At 45.1% G+C, this 24,044-nt stretch overlaps 1 protein-coding gene across 1 annotated transcript; it reads right to left on the minus strand.

Moving 5' to 3' along the window:
* Nucleotides 1–1,456: 1,456 nt before the first annotated feature.
* Nucleotides 1,457–23,758, minus strand: SH2D6 (SH2 domain containing 6). The gene is made up of 13 exons (XM_075599015.1): nt 23,439–23,758; nt 22,167–22,192; nt 21,845–21,879; nt 21,486–21,502; nt 21,269–21,403; nt 20,142–20,172; nt 19,704–19,841; nt 18,899–18,927; nt 15,907–15,934; nt 15,171–15,208; nt 9,612–9,695; nt 6,517–6,672; nt 1,457–1,727 (listed from the first exon to the last, which is right to left on the minus strand). Exons 1-13 carry the CDS (start codon nt 23,439–23,441, stop codon nt 1,689–1,691), a joined length of 759 nt encoding a protein of 252 aa, XP_075455130.1. The 5' UTR covers nt 23,442–23,758; the 3' UTR covers nt 1,457–1,688.
* Nucleotides 23,759–24,044: the final 286 nt, after the last annotated feature.

The raw sequence follows: 24,044 nt of genomic DNA on the forward strand, positions 1-24,044 counted from the left end.
TTTCATCACCGTGTTGAAGGCTTCCTTTGTTTTAAAGTAGTGGAATATCAGCACCACATCCCTTGGTCTGTCTCCTGGTTGAGGCCTCGGTCTTAAGACTCTGTGGCATCTGTCCAGGGTAAGTGACTCTTGTAAAATCAGTGAGGGCTGATTTAAGCCAATTGCCTATGAATCCCTCAATGTCTGTTATAGACTCTGGGATCCCCCAGATCTGAAGATTATTACGGTTGTCTCTATTCTCTGCATCCTCCTGTTTATCCTTGATGTCTAGGAGATGGGACTTCAATTGTTTAAGCTCAGCGTCCATCATAGATTGCCAGGAGATTGTGGCATCGACCTTGGATTCCAAGGAGCTAGTGCGTTCCCCCAAGGAAGATATCTCCTCTTTAAGATCTTTCACTGCTGCTTCCATTAGAGATTCGATTTTATTATAGAAGAAAAGTAAGTCATTCTTAGTGGACAGGTTTTCGATCTCCACCCCTGGCTCAGAGTTTGGGTGTTCTACAAAGGGGGCCGCTTCCAACTCCACCTGTTGCGGTACTGGCCGACTCTGGTTTCTAAAATATTCACGGAACTCGTTCTGGTTCTTCTTCTTTTTGATGGTTCTAACTGCTTTCGAAGCCATGGTAAATAAAGCTTGCACAAGATGAGAAGTATAATTGCTTTTTAATTTTTTAGGATAGTTAGTCAAGCCTCTTTCCTAAGCTTAAATTGAAGATTGGCATAAATATATAAAGCTTGGGTCTCAGGCGTCTTCCTAGCCTGCACTATTTACTCTTCTGCCCTCTTTCGTTCTTGTACCCACAGAAACAGGGGAGGGTGGTTGTTCCCCGGTGGTTGGTAGATATTAGGCTATTGGCCTAGCTTTATAGTCTCTGATTGGGTTCGAGTGTGCGTGGGCGAGGTGACTGTCAGGTTAGGCCTTCTTGGAAACAGGGGCTGACACCTCTGTTTTATGATGCTTTTTAGAGGCCTTCAGCTGCTGTCAGAGGTTTGGGTGGTTCTAGGCCCTGAACTTTTGGCAGGCCGCTGGATGTGGGGGGGGGGGGGGGGGAGGGGAGAACCAGGCCCTCTCCAAGAGGCCACAATCAGGCAGTCAGTCAGGAGAAGTAAGAAACAAACCCAGGCCCCACGTGGCCACGTAAAGGGGAACTGGGGCAAAATGGCTGCCTTTCCACTGCTCTGGGACCTCCCAGCTATCGCACCGGCTGTGTACCAGAGCACGTCCGCCCACCTCTCCCCGTCAGTATGCCTGCTCTCCCCGTCAGTATTCCTCCCCCGGTTGCCTGCTGTGCACCTCTTGTTTCAGGCAGACCTTGCACGGACAGCAGCCATCTTGGGAGCCTCAGGGGATCTCGGCAGAGGCTATCACTTCCGCGCCTTGCCGAACAGCGGTCCGGGTGCCGGGAGCTCAAGAGTCGGGCTGTAGGTCTGGATGATGGTCTTCTCCCTAATTCTCTGCGGTCCGGGGTTTTCAGGGTATATTTTAGGGTTCAATTTGGCCCACTTTGATCCTTTTGCTGTGGAGCTGAGCCGACCTGCATCGGCTCAGCTCAGAGTCCTGGCCACGCCCCGCTGGGTGATTGATTTTAAATCCTGTTTTAAAGTCAGTTTGTAAACCTGGAGAGCAAAGACTTAGGAGAGGTTTGATTTCCTCCGGATGCTCTTTGACAGATGTTACAGACTGTTTAACAAGGGTTTGTAAATAAAGCTTTCCAAAACTTCATCTGGAAAAAGCAAAAGCCTAAAATGAGCTGTGACGCTCGAGACAAATGTTACGTCTTGCGAACAAAATACAGCAACCAAGGGGCTAACTTTCATTTAAAAATGTGAGATTGACATGGAGGTCATCATGGTATCTGCATTAATGACCCAATAAACAATGGGGGGGTGGGGGGAAACAGAATATGTTTATAATTGAAGTGATTGATGACAGTGTACAGAGATGGGAAACAAAGAACAGATCCTGCGCTCTTACTAATTGGGCTGAAATATACTAGTGATATTTTTACATTTAGAACCAAAGTCTGTTTTACATTTAAAACCAAAGTCAAAGTGTGACAAAGGAATCATTTGGCTGCATCTTTTGATTAAAACATGATGCAAGCCTGCCAACCTCGTCAAGGTAGACTCCATTTAGCAGATACCTAAAATATATACAGTTAGGTCCGGAAATAATTGGACACTGATACAAGGTTTTGTTATTTCGGCTGTGTACCAAAATAAATTCAAGTTACAGTTAAATGATGAATATGGGCTTAAAGTGCAGTCTATCAGCTTTAATTTGAGGGTATTCACATCCAAATTGGAGAAAGGGTTAAAGAATTACATCTCTTTAATATGAAGCCCCCTCTTTTTCAAGGGACCAAAAGGAATTGGATAATTGACTCAAAAGCTGTTTCATGGACAGGTGTGGGCTATTCCTTCGTTATTTCATTATCAATTAAGCAGTGTGACAAACGCCCCTCTTTTGTAGTGCTGACGTCTGTCTGGGTTCTTCCCGACACAGTCTTCTAGGGTTAATTATACAACAAACAGGATCATGCAAAGTATTATGCTGCTTAACTCAGGCTTCTGCCTGCTTTATTTTCATCCAAGTAAGGTACTGCAGCTTTAACATGTGAAGGTTAGAGGTACTCAGATACTTTCATTCAGCAGTTCACATATTTCAGTGTTACAATATTTCCCACACTGTTATTTCAAGAAATAAAACCAAAATCATATAAGCAAAATCCTATCCCTTTCAGGGATCTAACTACACATCAGAATCAGTCTCTCTAACAGCTGCTGGCCAACTAAACTGGTTCCCCAGCTTAAAACAATGCTCTCTCATTTAGGGTCACAAGATACAGCACAGTCTTTTAGCAACAGCAGTAACCATTTGGTTTGTCTTATCTGTTTGTGGTGTCCAGGCAAATCCTCTGGTACTGTGATACGTGGAGGGGCCGTCAACCCCGACACTGGAAACAGGGGAGCAGTGATACCCCCAGCCTCCAGGCTCTAAGGAGAGAGAGTGAAATGCAAAACCTCTCTGCTCTAAATACCTGTGCATGTGATTAGAAGAGCAGGTGAGGGAGAACTAGAGCCATTGTAATCTGTGGTCTGGATTTTCCATCCAGCTGCCTGAGGTAATGGGAAGCTGTGGAACGGATCCTTTGTAACTATTCCTGCACTTTCTGCTCTAAAATGGGGCAGAAAGCTGCCTAACATCTTTGGACTATGTCACAGCAGGTAAAAGGTCTGGAGTTGATTCCAGGTGTGGCATTCGCATTTGGAAGCTGTTGCTGTGAACCCACAACATGCAGTCAAAGGAGCTCTCAATGCAAGTGAAACAGGGCATCCTTAGGCTGCAAAAAACAAGAAAATCCATCAGAGAGATAGCAGGAATATTAGGAGTGGCCAAATCAACAGTTTGGTACATTCTGAGAAAAAAAGAACGCACTGGTGAGCTCTGCAACACAAAGAGGCCTGGACGTCCACGGAAGACAACAGTGGTGGATGATCGTAGGATTCTTTTCATGGTAAAGAAAATCCCCTTCACAACATCCAGCCAAGTGAAGAACACTCTCCAGGAAGTAGGCATATCATTATCCAAGTCTACCATAAAGAGAAGACTTCACGAGAGCAAATACAGAGGGTTCACCACAAGGTGCAAACCATTCATAAGCCTCAAGAATAGAAAGGCCAGGTTAGACTTTGCCAAACAATATCTAAAAATGCCAGGCCCAGTTCGGGAACAGCATTCTTTGGACAGATGAAACTAATCAACCTGTACCAGAAAGATGGGAAGAAAAAAGTATGGAGAAGGCTTGGAACGGCTCATGATCCGAAGCATACCACATCATCTGTAAAACATGGTGGAGGCAGTGTGATAGCATTGGCATGCATGGCTTACAATGGCACTGGGTCACTAGTGTTTATTGATGGTGTGACAGAAGACAGAAGCAGCCGGATGAATTCTGAATTGTATAGGGATATATTGTCTGCTCAGATTCAGCCAAATTCAGCAAAGTTGATTGGACGGCGCTTCACTTTACAGATGGACAATGACCCAAAACATACTACGAAAGCAACCCAGGAGTTTTTTAAGGCAAAGAAGTGGAATATTCTGCAATGGCCGAGTCAATCACCTGATCTCAACCCGATCGAGCATGCATTTCACTTGCTGAAGACAAAACTTAAGGCAAAAAGTCCCACGAACAAACAACTGAAGACAGCTGCAGTAAAGGCCTGGCAAAGCATCACAAAAGAGGAAACCCAGCGTTTGGTGATGTCAATGCGTTCCAGACTTCAAACAGTCATTGCCTGCAAAGGATTCTCAACAAAGTATTAAAAATGAACATTTTATTTATGATTGTGTTAATTTGTCCAATTACATTTGAGCCCCTGAAATAATGGGACTGTGTATGAAAATGGTTGCAATTCCTAAACGTTTCATACGATATTTTTGTTCAACTCCTTGAATTAAAGCTGAAAGTTTGCACTTCTATTGCATCTCGGTTGTTTCATTTCAAATCTATTGTGGTGGCGTACAGAGCCAAAATTATAAAAATTGTGTCAGTGTCCAATTATTTCCGGACCTAACTGTATATAAAATTTCTTATTGCCCTATGGACTAAACTTTGTGAAGTATGTGAAAGTGCCCTGAAGGGGTTAAATAAATGAAGCATAGGCTTATTTGTGATTTAGTGCCATTAAAAGCTGACCAAAGCCAGTGACAAAGTTCCCTTATTATAAAAGGTAAACTTTGAGTGTACAAATACCCTAGTGTGAATTATTTAATACTTGCACATATCTCAAATGTACCAGAGATTTGACCTGATCTCTAAGCCAACTTCAAAAGGGGGCAGCATAAAAATTACCCTTCTGGTTAGCAGACAAAAGGTGACAGAAAGGGCACTCTCCATAGACTTACAGATTGTACAAATCTATGCTAATTAAAATCTGTTGGAATTCACAAGGAAAGAAAAATATAGATTTTGACCAGCTGTAATACAGAATTGTACTGACGCTAAACATGACAGGGTATCTGGGTTGCAGATATTTGTGTCACTCTCTAAGTAGAAGTAGCACAGTCAAGACTGAAGTCCAAACGTGCATTAAAATCGGACGTATGCAATGATGAGGGTAGCATTATTCTAGGGGTTATAGGGAGAGAGTTATATGGTATTTTATAGTCACAGATTCCTTTTGGTTTAAAATCATTCTCTCTCCCAGCCATACAGTAAATGTCACGAAAGATTGATGAGCGGGAGATAAGACACCCAAAAAAGGTTGGCCTGTGCCCACAAAAGGTTGGCATGTAGTTGCCCCAGAGTAGGTGTTTAGGCTGTGCGGGAGGGTGACAGTAGAAGTTAACCCCTTCATTACCATAGGAGTTACCACTGCTTTGGTAATGAAGGGGTTAACTCCTCCGATAACCTTCCTGGTAGGCCTAACCACCCACCCTGGGCCAAGTACCCCCGTTCACCCACCCCCACTGCCCCCAATAAACCAGGTACTGTGGCTTAACCCCCTTATTGCCGTAATGAAGCTGCTTTAATGTGAATTTTAATAATAAAGTATGGAAGCAGGGAGTCTCCTGAGCTGAACCGCATTGATTTCAGCCTTAGGGAACCCCTGCTTCCCAAGTTACAGGCCCCGGTATCCCCCTGCAGTATTTAAATCTCCCGGTCACGTGGGCCGTGAAGTAGGACGGGGGTTAATAGGACTCAGGTAGCAGGGGGTCCCCGAGGCTGAAATTAATGCAGTTCAGCTTGGGAGAGCCCGTGCTACAATACACCTATAAGAGCTGTGCAGGGAGATGCAGCTCTCTCCGTGCAGCTCTTCCAAGCTGCAGTTTAAACAAAAAGTTTCAGTCCGATAACACTTGAAAAAAAAAATGGTGATTTTTCTTAGTGAATACCGTTTTTACCCATATTTTTCATAGTGCGGTAAGACAATGCAAAGTTGCTCAGCATGCACTGAATTTATCGAAGTTTAGTAAATAAGCCCCTAAAGTTAATTCTAAGGTCATTCTAAAGGTTTTTTGTTTTGTTTTTATTTTCGATTACATTCTATATTTGTATTTTGTGTTGGCCTTCATGCACAGTTAGAGATGAATGTGAAATATTGACGTTTTCACTTCTTCATACAGGTCAACGGCCTTCTATGCAACTGATGTAATTTATCTCGATATGTGATTCGAGTTGTTGATTCGTTAAAAAAAAGTAAATAAAAATTATTTACAAACAAGAGTTTGCACGGGCAGAGCTCTCACTCCTCCGCATATCTTTATTGGCCCGCTGTTAAAAACAGGGTGGCCAGAGGGGGAAAAAAAAAACAAAAAAACCCTTGAGGCCACCATAGAAATGCAAATGTCATTAATTTTCAGAGAAACAAAAGCAGCCAAATATTTGCTTTTAGTATGGTTAGATTAGTAAAAGGAAGACAATAAGGCTGCTGGTTTTTTTGGCCAGCTATGTGAGATTGCGCCTTGAAATATGGACACCAAGTAAATGCCCTCAATTTCCTCACCTCCTCAAAACGCTTGCCTTCCTTTCCCAGTGAGTACCCACGGGCACCCAGCGCCCGTATGGGTATGTTGTAAATGCGGCCCTTATACAGGATAACCAGGGTGTATGGCTGCAGCTGGCTCTGCCCAGAGCTCAGACGCACAACGAAACAGCCATCCTGCTAGCACAGAACACTGGGTCAGATAGGAGAGGGTATAGGGAGGGGTTATATGCAGCAATAGGAGTTATAGGGAGTGGTTATATGCAGCAATAGGAGGAGTTATAGGGAGTGGTTACATGCAGCAATAGGAGGAGTTATAGGGAGAGGTTATATGCAGCAATAGGAGAAGTTATATGGAGAGGTTATATGCAGCAATAGGAGGTATTATAGGGAGGGCTTATATGGAGAAATATGAGGTGTTATAGGGAGGGTTTATATGGAGCAATAGGAGGAGTTATAGGGAGGGTTTATATGGAGCAATAGGAGGAGTTATAGAGAGGGGTTATATGCAGCAATAGGAGGGGTTATATGGAGAGGTTATATGCAGCAATAGAAGAAGTTATAGGGAGAGGTTATATGCAGCAATAGGAGGTATTATAGGGAGGGCTTATATGGAGAAATATGAGGTGTTATAGGGAGGGTTTATATGGAGCAATAGGAGGAGTTATAGGGAGGGTTTATATGGAGCAATAGGAGGAGTTATAGAGAGGGGTTATATGCAGCAATAGGAGGGGTTATATGCAGCAATAGGAGGGGTTATATACAGCAATAGTAGGAGCAATAGGGAGGGGTTTTATGGAGCAATAGAAGGGGTTATAGAGAGGGGTTATATGGAGCAATAGGAGAAGTTATAGTGAGATGTTATATACAGCAATAGGAGAAGTTATAGGGAGAGGTTGTATACAGCAATAAGAGGAGTTATAGGGAGAGGTTATATACAGCAATAGGAGGTGTTATAGGGAGGGGTTATATGGAGCAATGGGAGGAGTTATAGGGAGGGTTATATGGAGCAATAGGAGGAGTTATAGGGATGATTTATATGGAGCAGTAGGATGCGTTATAGGGAGGGTTTATATGGAGGGTTTCCTCTCTCATCCCCCATCCCATCTTCCTCTCTCATTTCCCCATCCTCTCAAATCCCCCCTTCCTTCATCCTCTCACCCCCTCTCCCTTCATCCTCCCTCACCTCCCATCATCCTCTCTCACCCCCTCCCTTCATCCTCTCTCAACCCCCCTCCCTTCATCCTCTCACCCCCTCTCCCTGTCATTATCACCCCCACAGGACAGCCAGAGTAAAACACACATACACACACACAAAACAGTACACACACACACACACACACACACACACACACACACACACACACACACACACACACACACACACACACACACACACACACACACACACACACACCAGAATAAATACAGACAGGACACAGACAGAACACACAGCCTCACCTCTCTCTGCTCCATGCTTTTCCTCCGCTCTTTGGCCCCAGGCTCCTGCTACCTCCTCCTGATTAGCTGCTGCTGTGTAATGCAGCCAATCAGGATGGAGGAAGCTGCCCAGCCCCCTAGCAGCAGCAGCCCTGCTCTATCCCTTCTCAGGGGAAATCCCACGATTGGTTACTAAGTTCGAAGAGGTAATACCGGACACATACATGTCCAGTATTATCTCTCATTTTTTTTACTGGAGAGAGTAACCAAATAACGGGCTGTCCGGTTAAATACCGGACACCTGGCAACCCTAGTAGCACTCCAATTGACACAAATATATACATATATAATACTGTGGTTGTGGGTTTTGAGCTTGCCAAGATTGTGTATGTCTAAATGTGAAGGGTTATATGTAGCAATAGAAGGAGTTATAGGGAGTGGTTATATATAGCAATAGAAGGAGTTGTAGCGGGGTACCCCCTGGCTACTATTCTACCCAATGGGCTGGCAGTAAACACTGGTATTTACAGGCTTGCCAGTAGTTGGTACTGCTCTTGAGTGACAGCAGGGGATGGTACATCCTGTTGTAGCTGGGACAACGGTGTGCCCGCCTCTGGCTGTACTTAAGGACAGGACTGCCCTAAAGTTGAGAGATTGTTCCTTCTCTCTGAGGAAGGCAGGTCACACGACTGGGAGTCTGAGATTGGGGCCTACCCATGTTCTCTTCCCTTGCGGGGAGGAGTGACTGTGATTATACCTCTGCCTCCGCTAGGGAGGTGGGGAAGAGCTAGGACAGCTGGGGGTGCCCTTGGACTGTAGTGACGGTCCAGGGACCATCTCCAGTGAGAGCTGATCTAAGGAGACTGTATCCGGCAGACGACTGCTGCATAGCTGTGTTACTGCAAAGTGTGTAGTAATAAATCGTTCCTGTTTGCAATATACCTCCGGCCTGGTGTGTGGTCTAACTGGGGGGAGAGTACAAGTTCTACCGTGAGAGATCATCTCCATACATCCCTGGAGCCTACGGCAGATGGAGCCGCTGCACTGCTAAGTATTGTCTGGGGTGTGGACCCCAGAAGCCTGTTCCTGTGTCCCAAAGTAATCGCGAACGATTCAGCCCTCTTGTTACCAGCAGGTATGCACCACACACACACTGTAATGGCCCCTATCTGCGATTGGGGGGGGGGGGGGGGGGGGAAGGGAGAGGGACACTGTTACAGAGTTATAGGGAGGGGTTATATACAGCAATAGGATGAGTTATAGGGAGTGGTTATATGCAGCAATAGGAGGAGTTATAGGGAGGGGTGATATGCAGCAATAGAAGGAGTTATAGGGAGTGGTTATACAGAGCAATAGGAGGAGTTAAAGGGAGAGGTTATATGGAGCAATAGGATGAGTTATAGGGAGTGGTTATATGGAGCAATAGGAGGAGTTATAGGGGTTGGTTATATACAGAAATAGGAGGAGTTATAGGGAGTGGTTATATACAGAAATAGGAGGAGCTATACTGAGCGGTTATATCCAGCAATAAGAGGAGCTATAGGGAGCGGTTATATGCAGCAATAGGAGGAGTTGGAGGGAGCAATAGGAGTTATAGGGAGCAATAGGAGGAGTTATAGGAAGCGGTTATTGCCGATATACCTTTCTACCAAATTACCTTATTCCGTGAGTTTTACCTTGTTCATTCTTTGTAGGGCTCTCTCTGCCTCTCTCCTCTCAATGTTTCCAGCATACCAGGGTTTGCCCTGCACGCCTGCACCCTTCAACACAAAGTAACACCACAGGGTAATAATCGCATCCAACTTTTTTTTTTTAATCTCATACCACCTGAGATAACTATATTTATTTTCATATCAATCCAGGAGGGGAAAAAAAGCAATCACAAAATAAAGGATCCCAAAGCAACATTGAAAACTGGTTGAAGGATAGACAACAGAGAGTTGTCGTAAATGGAACTATTTCAGGTTGGTCTAAAGATGTGAGTGGAGTACCTTAAACATCGATACTGGCAGGCTCGGTGCAAGGATATTCGGCACGCTAGGCAAACCTTCAGCTCTGCGCCCCCACATCCCCGAACTTTCAGATGTATTTTTTATGTTATTATAGCCCCCTTCACTCGTACCCCCTCCTCCTCTCTCACCCCTCTCCTTCTACTCTTCCTCTCTCACCCCTCTCCTTCTATTCTTCCTCTCTCACTCCCTCCTCCTCTCATCCCCTCCTCTCATCTACTTGTCTTCTGTGATCTGAGGTGGAGCAGGGCAGCAGAGGAAGACGGCGGGCGGAAGCGGAAGTAGGCAGAGGAGGACATCAGGCGGCGGCGGGAGAAGAGTACAGAGAACGGCAAAAGCAGAGTAGGGCAGTAGAGGAGAAAGACGGTAGGAGAAGAGGACTGAGGACCACGGGAGCAGAGCAAGATGGCACAGGAGGAAGGCTGGGGCAGAATATTTTAATATTGGATTATTCCAAATAAAAAACAACGGCTACATCAGCATGATGTTATGCATATGCCTCCTCCGTCGTAAAAATTGAAACCCTACTCACTAGACTTCGCTAGAACATGAGAGAAGTTAATAGAACGACGCTCAATATTCGTGTGTACACACAAGTATCTTGATAGTTGAAAAAATAATCCAAAAGTGGGAACACTGTATCCAATCCATAGGCTCACATATATATCATGATCATATAAAGAGGTGGGCAAAAATAAAGACCTCGCGGTCAGTCTGCACGACTACCGCAGAGATGGTCAAAAATGCACACCCCACTTAAAGCATAAACATCCCCATTAGGGGTCAAAGGTAATAATATAAAGGCTATTGCCCATTACCTGCCCTGGGGGTATACTGAAGTCCAGAGCGCCAATACACGATAGTAGTTCCTCTGCGTGCAATCCTGGAGTGTAGAAGCAATAGAAGTAGAGTAGAGCAAAGGTGCACTGCAACTTGAAAGATTCTTTGAAAAAATATCACGGGCAAACTCCAAAATAAAAATAGAGGGTATTTAATAAAAGAACTCACAAGTAGATGAACATGACAAACGCACCAACGTGTTTCATCCCGTAGGACTTTATCAAGGTGTGACATTTTTTTTTTTTTTGGAGTTTGCCCGTGATATTTTTTCAAAGAATCTTTCCAGTTGCAGTGCACCTTTGCTAGAACATGCGCCTAGTACATAGCAGTCTTGCTGAGGGGTTTCCCAGTCGGTCTGGCGATGTCGGGACACGTGTTGATGTCGACGTGGGGCTTCGCTTTGCCGTCCACTTTCTCCAGCTGCTCGGCCCCTTCAAGTGACGTCACTGCTTTCACAGCTGGTGCGCCGAACAAGGAGACACAAAATCGGCTGCTCCGCTCCGCCTGCTTCTCTGAGCACCCCTGAAGAAGAGATGCCTAAAGTCTTGAAACGCGTAGGATTTATTCTATACGGAGCAGAACAGAAAGAGCCCGGTGATATCCCCACAGCTTATGTTTCTCGGCGTCACCAACATGATCAACAGACATGCTCAGAGAAGCAGGCGGAGCAGCCAATTTCGTGTCTCCTTGTTCGGCACACCAGCTGTCAGAGCAGTGACATCACCTGGAGGGGCTGAGAAGCTGGAGAAAGTGGATGGCAAAGCGGAGCAACACGGCGGCATCAACGCGTGTCCCAACATCGCCAGACCAACTGGGGAACTGTAAAAAATCCGCTACTGGGTTTGGCTGGAACTCATTCTTACAAAGCTATAGTGTTTCCAGACAAACCCCTGTCTGAACCTGCAATCAAGAATCACCTGCTCCTGCAATTAGACTGCAGCCTGCTTCTTGCTGCCTCCTATGCAACTCTGCCTCATTGGCTGCCTGTTCTATTTAACTCCTGCCCCTCCCACCAGGAAGTGGCTGAGCATAGACTTTCTCAAGTAACTGTGCTTGCTACAGCACCTCTGTTTGGCCTGCCTTGGCCTTCTTGCCATTGCTCCCAGTTCCTGGCAGACTTTGCCGCGCTGAAGCGGTTACACTGAAGCCCTCAGTGTTTCTTGTCCTGTCTGCATTTCATGTTCCCAGTGACCTTTCAGTGGCCTCCACTACTCTCCGCTGTACCCGGCTACGGAGAGCTGTTCTGTGCTGAAGCGCTGGATCCTCTGTGCTATACCTTCTGCAATTTTCCTGCTTCCAGTAGCCTCCACTACTCACAGTTGTACCCAGCTAGGGAGAGCTGTTCTGTGCTGAAGCACTGGATCCCCTGTTCCTGTTCCCTCCTTCATGAACTCCTGCTATCTACACTGAAGCAGCTTCGCTCAAGTTTCCTGATGACAACCCCAGCTCGTGACCATCGCTTCTGTGCCGCCTGCCCTGACCCCGGCTTGTTTACGGATTACCCAGCCTTCTCCAATCCTGACCCGCCTATGTTTGACCACGGAATTCGCAACCCGGATCCGGCTTCATGGTCTAAGGTCGGTGTTTTCACATCCCCACCTCAGCCCCGCGGTCCGGTCCAAGGTTTGTGGTGAGCATAACCGTTATAGGAACACCACAGCAAGACTGCTATGTACCAGGCTCATGCCCTAGCGACTTCTAGTGAGTAGGGTTTCAATTTTTACCAACAACGGAGAAGGCATATGCCTAACATCATGCTGATGTATCAATTGTTTTTATTTAGTTTTTTTATTTGGAATTATCCAATATTAAAATATCCTGTGATTACACCGTTGGCCTTCACAAGGTTATTCCACTATATATTAGTGATATTTATCTAAGGGAAATACACTATGGTGGCACTTTTTTACCTTTTTGTTTCCATCTACATATTTTCTGCCAGTGTTGCGTGCAGTTCTGAGAAACCAGTCACGTTCAAGCAGATTGGAATAATGGAGTGGATTTCAAAGAAATTAGTTTGGAAAGGGTTTAATCTCACTTAATCATTGTCCCAGCGCCATAGAAGTCTTTTTGCTCTCCTCCTCTGTCTCCTTCACACGCCGCCACCGCCATCCTCCGCCTCCTCTGCTGCCGCCCCCCACTGCGACCGCTTAAGTCGCCTAGTGGTAGCATCGGCCCTGGGTTCTGGGACCCCTGATTTGTAACTTGTTTATTAATGACCTTGAGGTTGGCATAGAGAGCAAAGTCTCCATCTTTGCTTCTTTGCTGATAACACTAAATTGTGTAAGGTAGTAAAATCAGAGCAAGATGTAATTTCTCTCCAAGGACTTGGATAGACTGGAAACTTGGGCAGGTAAATGGCAGATGAGTTTTAATATAGTAAAATGTAAGGTTATGCATTTGGGAAACAAGAATAAAGAGGCAACTTACAAATTAATGGGGATAAATTAGGTCAATCAATAATGGAGGAGTGCTTATAAACAGCAGGCTTAGCAATAGTGCCCAATGTCAGGCAGTACCTGCATAGGCATATAAGATCTTATCTTGCATTAAATGGAGAATGGATGCAAGGGAAGTAAGCATAATTATGCCACCGTATAAAGTATTAATAAAATCACACCTTGAATATGAAGCACATTTTTTCACACCACTCCATAAAAAAGACATTATGGAACTAGAGAAAGTGTAGAGAAGACCCACCAAATTAATAAAGGGGATGGGTAATCTGTCTTATGAGTAGAGGCCAGCTCAATTAGATTTATTTACATTAGAAAGGAGGCATCTAAGAGGGGATATTATAACTACAGTATATACAAATATATTCAAGATCAATACAAGGAGCTTTCAAAAGAACTACTGTATTCATCCCAAGGGCAGTACAACTGACACGGGGACAGCCCTTAGGGTTGGAGGAAAGGAGATTTCACCAGCAACAAAGGAAAGGGTTCTTTACAGTAAGGGCGGTTAAAATGTGGAATTCATTACCCATGGAGGCTGCGATTGCAGATACAATAGATATCTTCAAAAAAACATTTGGACATCTGTTTAGAAGGAAAGGAATACAGGGATATACCAAATAAGTAAACATGGGAAGGATGTTGATCAAGGGAGTAATCTGATTGCCAAGTATTGGAGTCAGAAAGGAATGTATTTTTCCCCTTATGAGATATCATTAGATGATGTTTCATTGTTTTTTTTTGTTGCCTTTCTCTGGAACAATATACTGTAAATACAAATATGGGCTGCGTATCTGTCATCTAAAGTTAGCATAGGTTGAGGTTGAAAAAAATACATATTTCCATCATCTACTATGTAACATTTACTGATCCTGATTGGCAAGAGGCATGAATTCCTTTGAACAATGCATTGCAGAGCACTCTGGCAGGGAGGGGGTTAATGTTTCATAGTTTGCATTTTTGAGATTTTAAGAGATGGACCGTAAAGCTCACATAGGCAAATTCCACAAAGTATACAGCACGGCTCTTCAACTCCAAAGCGTCTGGATCAGAAAACAAATAGAAGTAGGAGGGCCACCAGCTTATTGTAATTTAATGTTCGATGCACGGAAAGGCTTTGCAATGATTAGATTTCCATATTTTGCAAGCATTTATAATATCTGTCCTACCTGTATATACATTATCTTAAGTTGCAAGCGAGTTTCAAATGAATCTGAAAAATTGCACTTGGCTACTTGAGCAACTGGTATGAAGTTGCCATGAGCAGAGAAGGGCTGCACTAAGGCACTTTGCAGGTTTGACCCGCGGCCACCAGTTGCAGAGATGGGATATACAGGCTCCAGTAATTGGTGTCTTGTTACTGCATCAGTATTCTCCCTGATACCTTTTGCTTCCTAAAGTGAAGCCCAACACCCGTAATAAAAAAATACACTCCACACTCCACACTCCCTTTTCTATGCTCATCACGGCACACAATCATCGTTTTAACCTTGTGGGAGTTATTTAACTGCTTCAAAACTGGACACAAGCCATTTATTACAGGGGGGGGGGTCACATTTTTTATAATGGGACTTTTTCTTTCTTTGATGAAGCTTTTTTTTAAAAAAAACACACACAAAAAAAGAAGCTTTGGATGGTTTTTACAATCTTTATCTAATGTCTTTGAGTAATCAGACTGTTACTTTAAGAGGGATCAAATCTGAGAAAGTTGATTTACACTGAGAAGTTGTTTAAAATATATATATTTTGGGGAGTCGCTACGTAGGTCTGCTCCCCCTGTCCCCCATCCATTGTGGTTCGATTTGATAAACAGTATAACCTGTACTTATTGTCCTTATACTGCAATAGCAATCAATGAATTTTTATGGCCTGATTATAGCCCCTCTTAATAATAAATAACACCCTACCCTATTTTCTCCCACATTCTCACCTCTGCGCTTTCATTGGCTCCTGCACCGTCAGCGCTCCCTGCGGAAAACCAAGAGATATTCACTTCCTACAGTGTGAAATATAAGGGGGTCTTATCACAGCCACTCTTAGGCCACGATTATAGTGGCGGCGCGTGTACGCATGACGCCGTGCACCGCCGGAACAAATTAACGGAGACAAATGAAGGTGCACATAGTGCGCGTGACCAAGCGCTACGGAGCAACAGATAACAGAGGAGACTAATTGTTTTTGCAGGGCGACTGCTGCGTCACGTGAGCGGTTCAGCCAATGAGTGCGAACCAGCCTGGTGACGCGTCCGCCATGCCTTCGCCACGTCCCCCCATTGCCTCCAGCCTTAGTGCATGTTTTGCGCGAGCGAGAGGCGCGCGTGACATCACGCGCTCCGTCGTGTGTACGCCGCCACTATAACCTTGCCTTAGATATGCCTCACAAGTGACGTTTAGGTGACACGTCCGCCTTGCGGTAGTTTGATTTCTCCCCCTGACAGCGAATGGAACAGTTGTCACCTGTAGCACAGAACAGCAATGTGTGGAGATCTGTGTGTGACTGACTCTGGCAGGGAACGAGTTAACAAGCTCGTCAACATACTCTATTCACAGTGTTCTTCATTTAAATCCCCGGTCTCAGATAGCATCAACGCGCTGATTAACGAATGCATGCAGTCTCTCCCCTCCACCATTTACAATTCACCCACATGCATTTTGGGGTGTTCTTACCTGGGATGATGGCATCTTGTGATCTCACCTGCAGGGGGGGGGGGGGGAGAGATCATTAGCCAAAAACACATCACATGACCTGCACTGTAATCATCGCTGCTTTTAGCCATAGGCCGCGCTCATGGTGGCGGCGCGCACTCCTGCAGCCCCAGCGATATGTGCACTTGGCTGCAGGAGATTGGGGAGGCGATCGAGGGCGTGGCGTACCTTTTTTGCATTATACTTAATCTAAGAGATCTACTCTTGCCCTTTCCAATGCTGTTTTTATTTTTACAATTTGATGCTCCGTTCGGGATATATAAGCGCTTGAAATATTAAGTGTCAGGGAGGCTAAAATGGAGCTCTCCCCAGAGTCCAGTGCAGGCTAAAGATTAGGAAAATCATCTAAATAAAAAATGATCAGGGAGCCAGATACTAACATTATACAAGTTAAACTTATATAGGCTTCTGGGGAGAGGGATTGCTGCTTTAACTAATAATAATATTCAGAATACCAAATGGAAAAAAATTATTAGTAATAGTCAGCATGGATTTATCATGCCAAACTAACCTTATTAGTTTATTTGAGGAGGCAAGTAGGAATTTAGACCAGTGTAATACAGTTGATGTTGTATACTTAGATTTTGCAAAGCCTTTTGATACGGTTTCACACAAGGTTAATGTACAAAATAAAGCAAATTGGACTCGGTAAAAATATTTGCACCTGGATTGAAAACTGGTTGAATGATAGACAATAGAGAGTTGTTGTAAATTGAACTTTTTCAGGTTGGGCTAAAGTTGGGAGTGGAGTACCTCTGGGATTGGTACTGGAACCCCTGCTTTTTAACTTGTTTATTAATGACTTAATGACTAGAGAGCAAATTCTCCATCTTTGCTGATGACACTAAATTGTGTAAAATAGTAGAATCAGGGCAGGTTGTAATTTCTCTCCAGAAGGACTTGGATATACTGGTAACTTGGGCAAGTAAATGGCAGATGAGGTTTAATACAGATAAAAGTAAAGTTATGCATTTGGGAAACAAGAATAAACAGGCGACTTACTAATTAAATGGGGATAAATCAGGGGAATCCTTGATAGAGAAGGATTTAGGAGTGCTTGTAGACAGCAGGTTTAGCAATAGTGCCCAAAGTCATGCAATAGCTGTAAAGTCAAACAGGATCTTATCTTGCATTAAACGGGCAATGGATGAAAAGGAAGTAAACATATTTATGCCCCTTTATAAAGCATTAGTAAGATCACTCCTTGAATATGGAGTAAGAAAAAAGATTGGCAGCAAGCCAGAGTGCCGCACCATGAACAACAGTGCAAGAGGGTGAATAAAAAGCGATTTATTGCCAAAATATGAAGAGCAAAGTTACACTAACATCTTTCGCGCCCCAGTGCTTTGACAAAGTGCTAGGCCGCAAAATACGTTAGTGTAACTTTGCTCTTCCTATTTGGGCAATAAATCGCTTTTTATTCACCCTCTTGCACTGTCTAAGTTCGTGGTGCGGCGCTCTGGCTTGCTGCCAATCTTTTTTCTTGCTCCTTATCTATTGTACTACGCCTGGCACACGGTATTTACACCCCACAGGTGAAGACAAGTGGAGATTTTCCTTATCCTACATTGGACTACATTCAACAGAGTTCTATCTTTATGTGAGTAAATCTTTATTCTATTATGATGAACTTTTCTGATAGCCATGATGTGGCAAAGAGGTAATATTTGCGCTGGGATCTACATCGTTTCTGCATACTCTATATAGAGTTAAAACCTTGTTAAGCGCTATCCTCTATATACTCGCGAGGAGTTTTCGGTCATATGGATACCTGTTTAAGGGTGTAACTGATTAACCCATATTGTTATGGGAAAGAAAATGAACTACAAGCAACTCATTTCTTTCAATTGTGTTTCGCATCCCTCGAAAATAGAGCCCCAGTTCTCCCTATCATAGGGAAACTCTCTTTCTGAATATGGAGAACAATTTTGGGCACAACTCCGTAGAAAAGACATTATGGAACTAGAGAGAGTGCAGAGAAGAGCCATCAAATTAATAAAGGGGATGGATAATCTGATTTATGGGGAGAGGCTAGCGAAATTAGATATATTTACATTAGAAAAGAGACGTCTAACAGGGGATATGATAACTATATATAAATATATCCGTGGACAGTACAGGGAGCTTTCAAAATAATTATTCATCCCAAGGGCAGTACAAAGGACTCGGGTCATCCTTTAAGGTTGGAGGAAATGAGATTTCACCAGCAACAAAGGAAAGGGTTCTTTACAGTAAGGGCAGTTAAAATATGGAATTTATTACCCATGGAGACTGTGATGGCAGGTGCAATAGATTTGTTCAAAAAAAGGTTGGACATCTTTTTATAAAGGAAAGTTATACAGGGATATACCAAATAAGTAAACATGGGAAGGATGTTGATCCAGGGAGTAATCTGATTGCCAATTCTTGGTGTCAGGAAGGAATTTATTTTTCCCCTTAGGAGATGTCATTGGATATTTCATTGGGGTTTTTTGTTTGCCTTCCTCTGGATCAACATACTGTAAGTACGGATATAGGATAAAGTATCTGTCGTCTAAATCAGCGGTGCGCAAACTGGGGGGCGCGAGACTGCCGACGGGGGGGTGGGGGGTTTACAGAGGCCCCGCGCGCTTCCCGAAGGCACTTAAATTAAGTGCCGGGGGAGTTGCAGGGCCTCTGTAAACCTTACTTACCTTGGCTCCGGCGGCTTCCTTCCTGCGTCGCCATGGCAACGCGAGGTCATGTGACGTCATGAAGCCGGAGCGCGGGTAAGTGGGGGTTAGGGGCGGGGGCGCGGGAGTGAGGGAACCTCCGGCAGGGGGGCGCAGGGAAAAAAGTTTGCGCTCCCCTGGTCTAAATTAAGCATACAATAGGTTGAACTTGATGGATGTACGTCTTTTTTCAAACTCATCTATTATGCAACTATGTAACTATATAACTGCCTTCCTGACACTTTGAACTATTTCTGTGTTACCTTCGTATCCAGTATGTTCACGTACAGATCTGCAAGACAGAGAGAGGGAGAGAATAAAAACATGACAGTCACATTTACTAATGGGGGAAAAACAAACTCGGTTGCAAAATGTGTAACATACAATAAACCAAAATATAAATACATTTAAAAAAAGCACGTTACACAGATCACAGTGCTTCAAATACGGGGACCACGGGTATGCTGTACCCAAATTAAAGGGGTCAGTCCATCCTCTGGCTGCTCCCTTTTGTCTGATTTCACCGAGTGTTCAACAACTGCACAGGCAGAGTCCCCCTCTTTTCACCTCCCCTAATCTTATTGGCTCTCTGTTGAGGACAGCGTGGGTGGGATAATGGGAAAGAAAACACTTGACTGACAAACGCCCCCATTCAGAGCCCCTTAAGAAATTACATTTGCAGTTAATATCCAGAGAAACAAAATAAGCCAAATTAGCCTGGTTACATTTGTTTAAGAAAGACAAATATTTCTTACATTTTTGACGGCATATTTATTTAGGTTCAGCTATGTGAGATTGTCCCTTTAAAGAGTGAGACTGTTAAAGTCTAATTCCATATAGAGTGAGGCAACTTCCCAGAGCTGAAAAAGAGATCAGCTCCATTCAAGGGAATGGGACAAGATATTTTCCAGCTCACGGAAGAGGCTCCACAGTGTTGTCAAGTAGTGCCTATGGGAGCTATGAGTGAGACTGACTCCCAAAAGTGAGACCTATTGCAAATCAGGTGGACTTGTCAGGTAAAGGGGATCCCCGTCCCTCCTATATTAAAAGGTTACAGAGCTCTCTCACCATCCATGGCAAGGGGGGGCTGCATCAGACATGGAGGTGCAGAGCCCAGTACAGAACACGGGAGAGACATCCTGCGGCCAGTGGGGGGGACAGGCAGAGCTCGTGTGCTGGGCAGTGCTGGTCTGGAGGGTCCAGGAGCTGGAGATGTGGGGAGGAGAGAGCCAGAGAAGTTTGATTGCAAAGTCATTTTGTCGCTGTTCAAAGAATTGTGCTGCATGATCCCACCCCAGAGGTGGCTGCACTCATTTCAGGCACCCACCCCAGAGGTGGCTGTGTAAATGTTAAGATCCCACCCCAGAGGTAGCTGCACTAGTATCAGGATCCCACCCTGAAGGTGGCTGTGTGAATCGCCCCAAAAGATGTTCCTCCTGCACACTGCACGTGGTACTTTTTAGTACTAGGGAGAATATAATTGATGAAAGAGGTGCCATTACTCACCGGTTCTCCATGCTCCCTGAGGCCGGTGACCCTGGGGACAGATATATAGGCACGGGGTGTAATGGAGAACAATATTAAAGCTCCATTTAATAAGCGGGATGTCAATTTAGAAATTAACTTGCTAGATAAATATTAGACTTATTTCTACTCTGCACAATACTGACACATTGTGGCAACATGAGGGTGGTGCATTCTTTAGTAAACACTGGGCCATGTGACCACACATTACTCTTGCTGCAAAGCTGGGAGAGCAAAGGAAAGGACTGCAGCCCAGCTCCTCCAGTGTTATCCCCCCTCTCTTCTTTACATGAAGGGTGTACTGTGAGGTTGAGGGTGAGACTGGAAAAATAGACTGCTACCTCCTGACTGCGCTCCTGAGTGTGCATATTCTGGGGTGCAGGTCCTCCTATAGCACGATCTAAGGCCGAGTCCATAGCAGGGGAGGCCGCGCTGAGCCGTGCTGACGCTCCGCGCTGAGCCCCTGCATCCTCCATGAGGATGTCTTTAGAGGGGGCTCACGCGAGCGTCCGCAGGCGTGCTGAGGCGCTGGATTTTTCAGCTGACAGCCAAGCTGTTTTTCAGAGCGCTGTCGGCTGAAAACATCCAATCAGCGTGGAGCAGCGTCAACGTCACGGCGCCGTGATGTCGGCGCCGTGACATTGACATCGGTGCATCGCGGGCGATTGTCCCAGCGACGTCACTGCCCCGCCTCCCTCAGTCTCCCCCCGCCTCCCGATCACGCCCGCTGGCTCGCCTGCTGAAATCTGTGCGATTTCATGCCCATGCAGGCGAGCCTCAGCGTCAGCGCGGTCCAGCACTGACAACCCCTCTATGGCCCCAGCCTAAAGCAGAGAAACCACAAGCTGACCCTGACAGTACCTCATATTCCACTATACCCCCTAAGTATTCATGTAATGCATATCCCACAGTACCCCAACATTTTTGCTTTACGTCATATTCCAGTGTACCCCATATCCCATAATTATTACATGTAACTGCGTATACCTGGTTTAGGAAATTCTAGGATTACCCTTAACTGTCATTTCCCCAAACTCTGCACGTTCCTATACCGTTGTTACTCCCCCAAACCCCTACATGTACCTTTAAAATGCTGTATGTGACCTTACATGTGACCCTCTGTCTGTACCTAAATACCGACTGTGAGGGCTTTGGGATGTCCACGTAGCTGGGGGTGTCCTGCTTTGCAGATCACACGGGGGCGGCTCATACAAGTCCCCCTCCTCCTGCTCATCGTCATCACCCTAAAAACAGCAGCAGGACAGTGAGGTGCGAGCAAGGTGACTCCCAGTTAAGAGAGGCAGGAGAGGTTCAGAGGGCACTTACCTCCTGGAGATCAGTGCCTGTGAAAGGGCAGAGATAAAATATCAGCTCCTACACTGTTTGTACGGTACCTATCAAAGCGTTAAGGACCAAACACCCTTAATTCACACTTAACAAGGGCGTTGTGTTATTGAAATGTGTGACACTGCCTTCTAATGCATGACACTGCTATCTAATGTGTGACACTGCCTTCCTATGTGTGACACTCACTTCCAATGTGTAAAACTGACTTCCAATGTGTAACACTGTTTTCCAATGTGTGACACATCCACATAATGTGTGACACTTCCTCCAGAATAGTGACACAGTCGTAACACATACACGCGTATAGTAAAAAAATGGTTATGAGGTTTTTATGTTACCGTGTCTAATAGGAGGGAGCGGGGGCAGGAAAGACCTGGAAAAAGAGGCAGAAGTAACAGACACAGTGTCACATAGAGAAGGGACAATGTCACACACAGTTACATAATATCTCTCACACACACACACACATAGAAACACACCGAGTTATATAATATCTCTCACGCACGCACGCACGCACACAGAAACACACAATTAACTGTGAGATGTCACACGAAGAAGCGACAGTCACACACACATAATAACACATATTGTGTGAGCTGTCACATGGAGTGACAATGTCACACACACATAATAACACACAGGCAGCTTTGTGATACTCACATATTTTTGCTATTCCCAAATACATTCTGGAAGAGAGAAGTAGAAATTAATTAGCACCAACATTACTATTCCACACATACCAAGAAAGCCTCACTGTACATAAACACACGCTCCATGCACAAACAGGGCCGAAGAGAGCGGGTTCGGGCCCCGGTGATTTTTTTTTATTTCCCACACTTAGCTGTGGCAGCCACCTCCCTGCAGCCGCCCTCCATCTCCTTGTGAACGTACGGTGTCGCGTTGCCATGGTAACGCGATGTTGTGACGTAATTTGGCATTGCAACGTGATGCCATGTGACGTCGACGCTAACGTTCAGAAGGAGAAGGAGGGCGGCAGCAAGGAATGACAAATAATGATACTACCGATAATATATATTCAACATAGTCGTCCCCCTTCTGGATCCCAGTAATTTGAACCGGCTCCCCCCCCCCCCCCCCCCCCCCTTCTCGTTGGCTATGTGAACAAACACACACATGCACTGACACATACTACACAGATGCAGAGTTTCATGCACACACACTTAGATGCTCCTCTGCACACACACACACACACACTTAGATGCTCCTTGTATAGACACGTCTCTGCACGTACACGCGCGTGCACACAGACACACACGCTCCTCATATAGACACATCTCTGCACATACACGCGCGCACACACACTTACTTGCTCCTCACATAGATATGTCTCTGCATGTACACACTCGCACACACTTAGATGCTCCTCACATAGACACGTCTGCACGCACGCACGCACACTTACATGCTCCTCACATAGACACGTCGGCACTCACACACATGCTGCTGACATAGACACACCTCAGCACTCTCTCTCACACACACGCTCCTCACATAGACACGTCTTTCCATGCACGCACGCACACACGCACACTTACATGCTCTTCACATAGACACGTCGGCACGCACACACATGCTCCTGACATAGACACGCCTCATCACTCTCTATCACACACACACACTCCTCACATAGACACGTCTTTCCATGCACGCACACACACTTACATGCTCCTCGCATAGACACGTCTCTACACGCATACACACACACTTACATGCTCCTCACAGTCACGTCTCTGCACTCACACGCACACACTTAAATGATCCTCACAGACACAGCTCTGCACGCACATGCACTCGCTCCTCACATACACACGTCTCTGCACACACACATGCACGCACACTTACCAGACATGTCTTTACACGTACACACGCACAAACATATCGTCAGGGTTTTTCTGAGTTCTGACTTCTCACCATGACACAGGGAGCTGAGGTCAAACCGGGACAAGCTGTGTGTGCCTGAGTGTGTATCTATGTGTACGTTTGTGTGTGTATGTCTGTGTGTACATTTGTGTATTTCAATGTATGTGTGTATCTGGTGTGTCTCCTGTATGTATCTCTGTGTAAAAGCCTTTTTTCTATCTGTATGTATATCTCTGTTTGTTTATGTATCTGTGTGAATGTGTGCGTCTATCTCTGCGTGAATGTCTGCATGTATCTCTGTGTGTGATTGTTTGCGTGTATCTGTGTGTGTGTATCTGTGTGAATGTCTGCGTATATCTCTGTCTGTGTGTCTAGAGGGGGCATTGTGACCCTAATTTGTATTTTCTTTGCATGTGCCAGTTATAACAAAGAGGAAGCAGCAAGATCATATCACAGGTGCCATCTGTCTGACAGCAGAGACAATGAGAGCTTATATTCACCAAAGTCACTCACACTCATACACACACACACACACACACACACACACACACACACACACACACACACACACACACACACACACACACACACACACTTCTCTCCCAGTGCTTTGCTCATATATTTACCTATGCAAACCTTTAATTGTGACTAGAGGTT

Source organism: Ascaphus truei, chromosome 5, assembly GCF_040206685.1.
Source record: "Ascaphus truei isolate aAscTru1 chromosome 5, aAscTru1.hap1, whole genome shotgun sequence".
Lineage (NCBI taxonomy): Eukaryota > Metazoa > Chordata > Amphibia > Anura > Ascaphidae > Ascaphus > Ascaphus truei.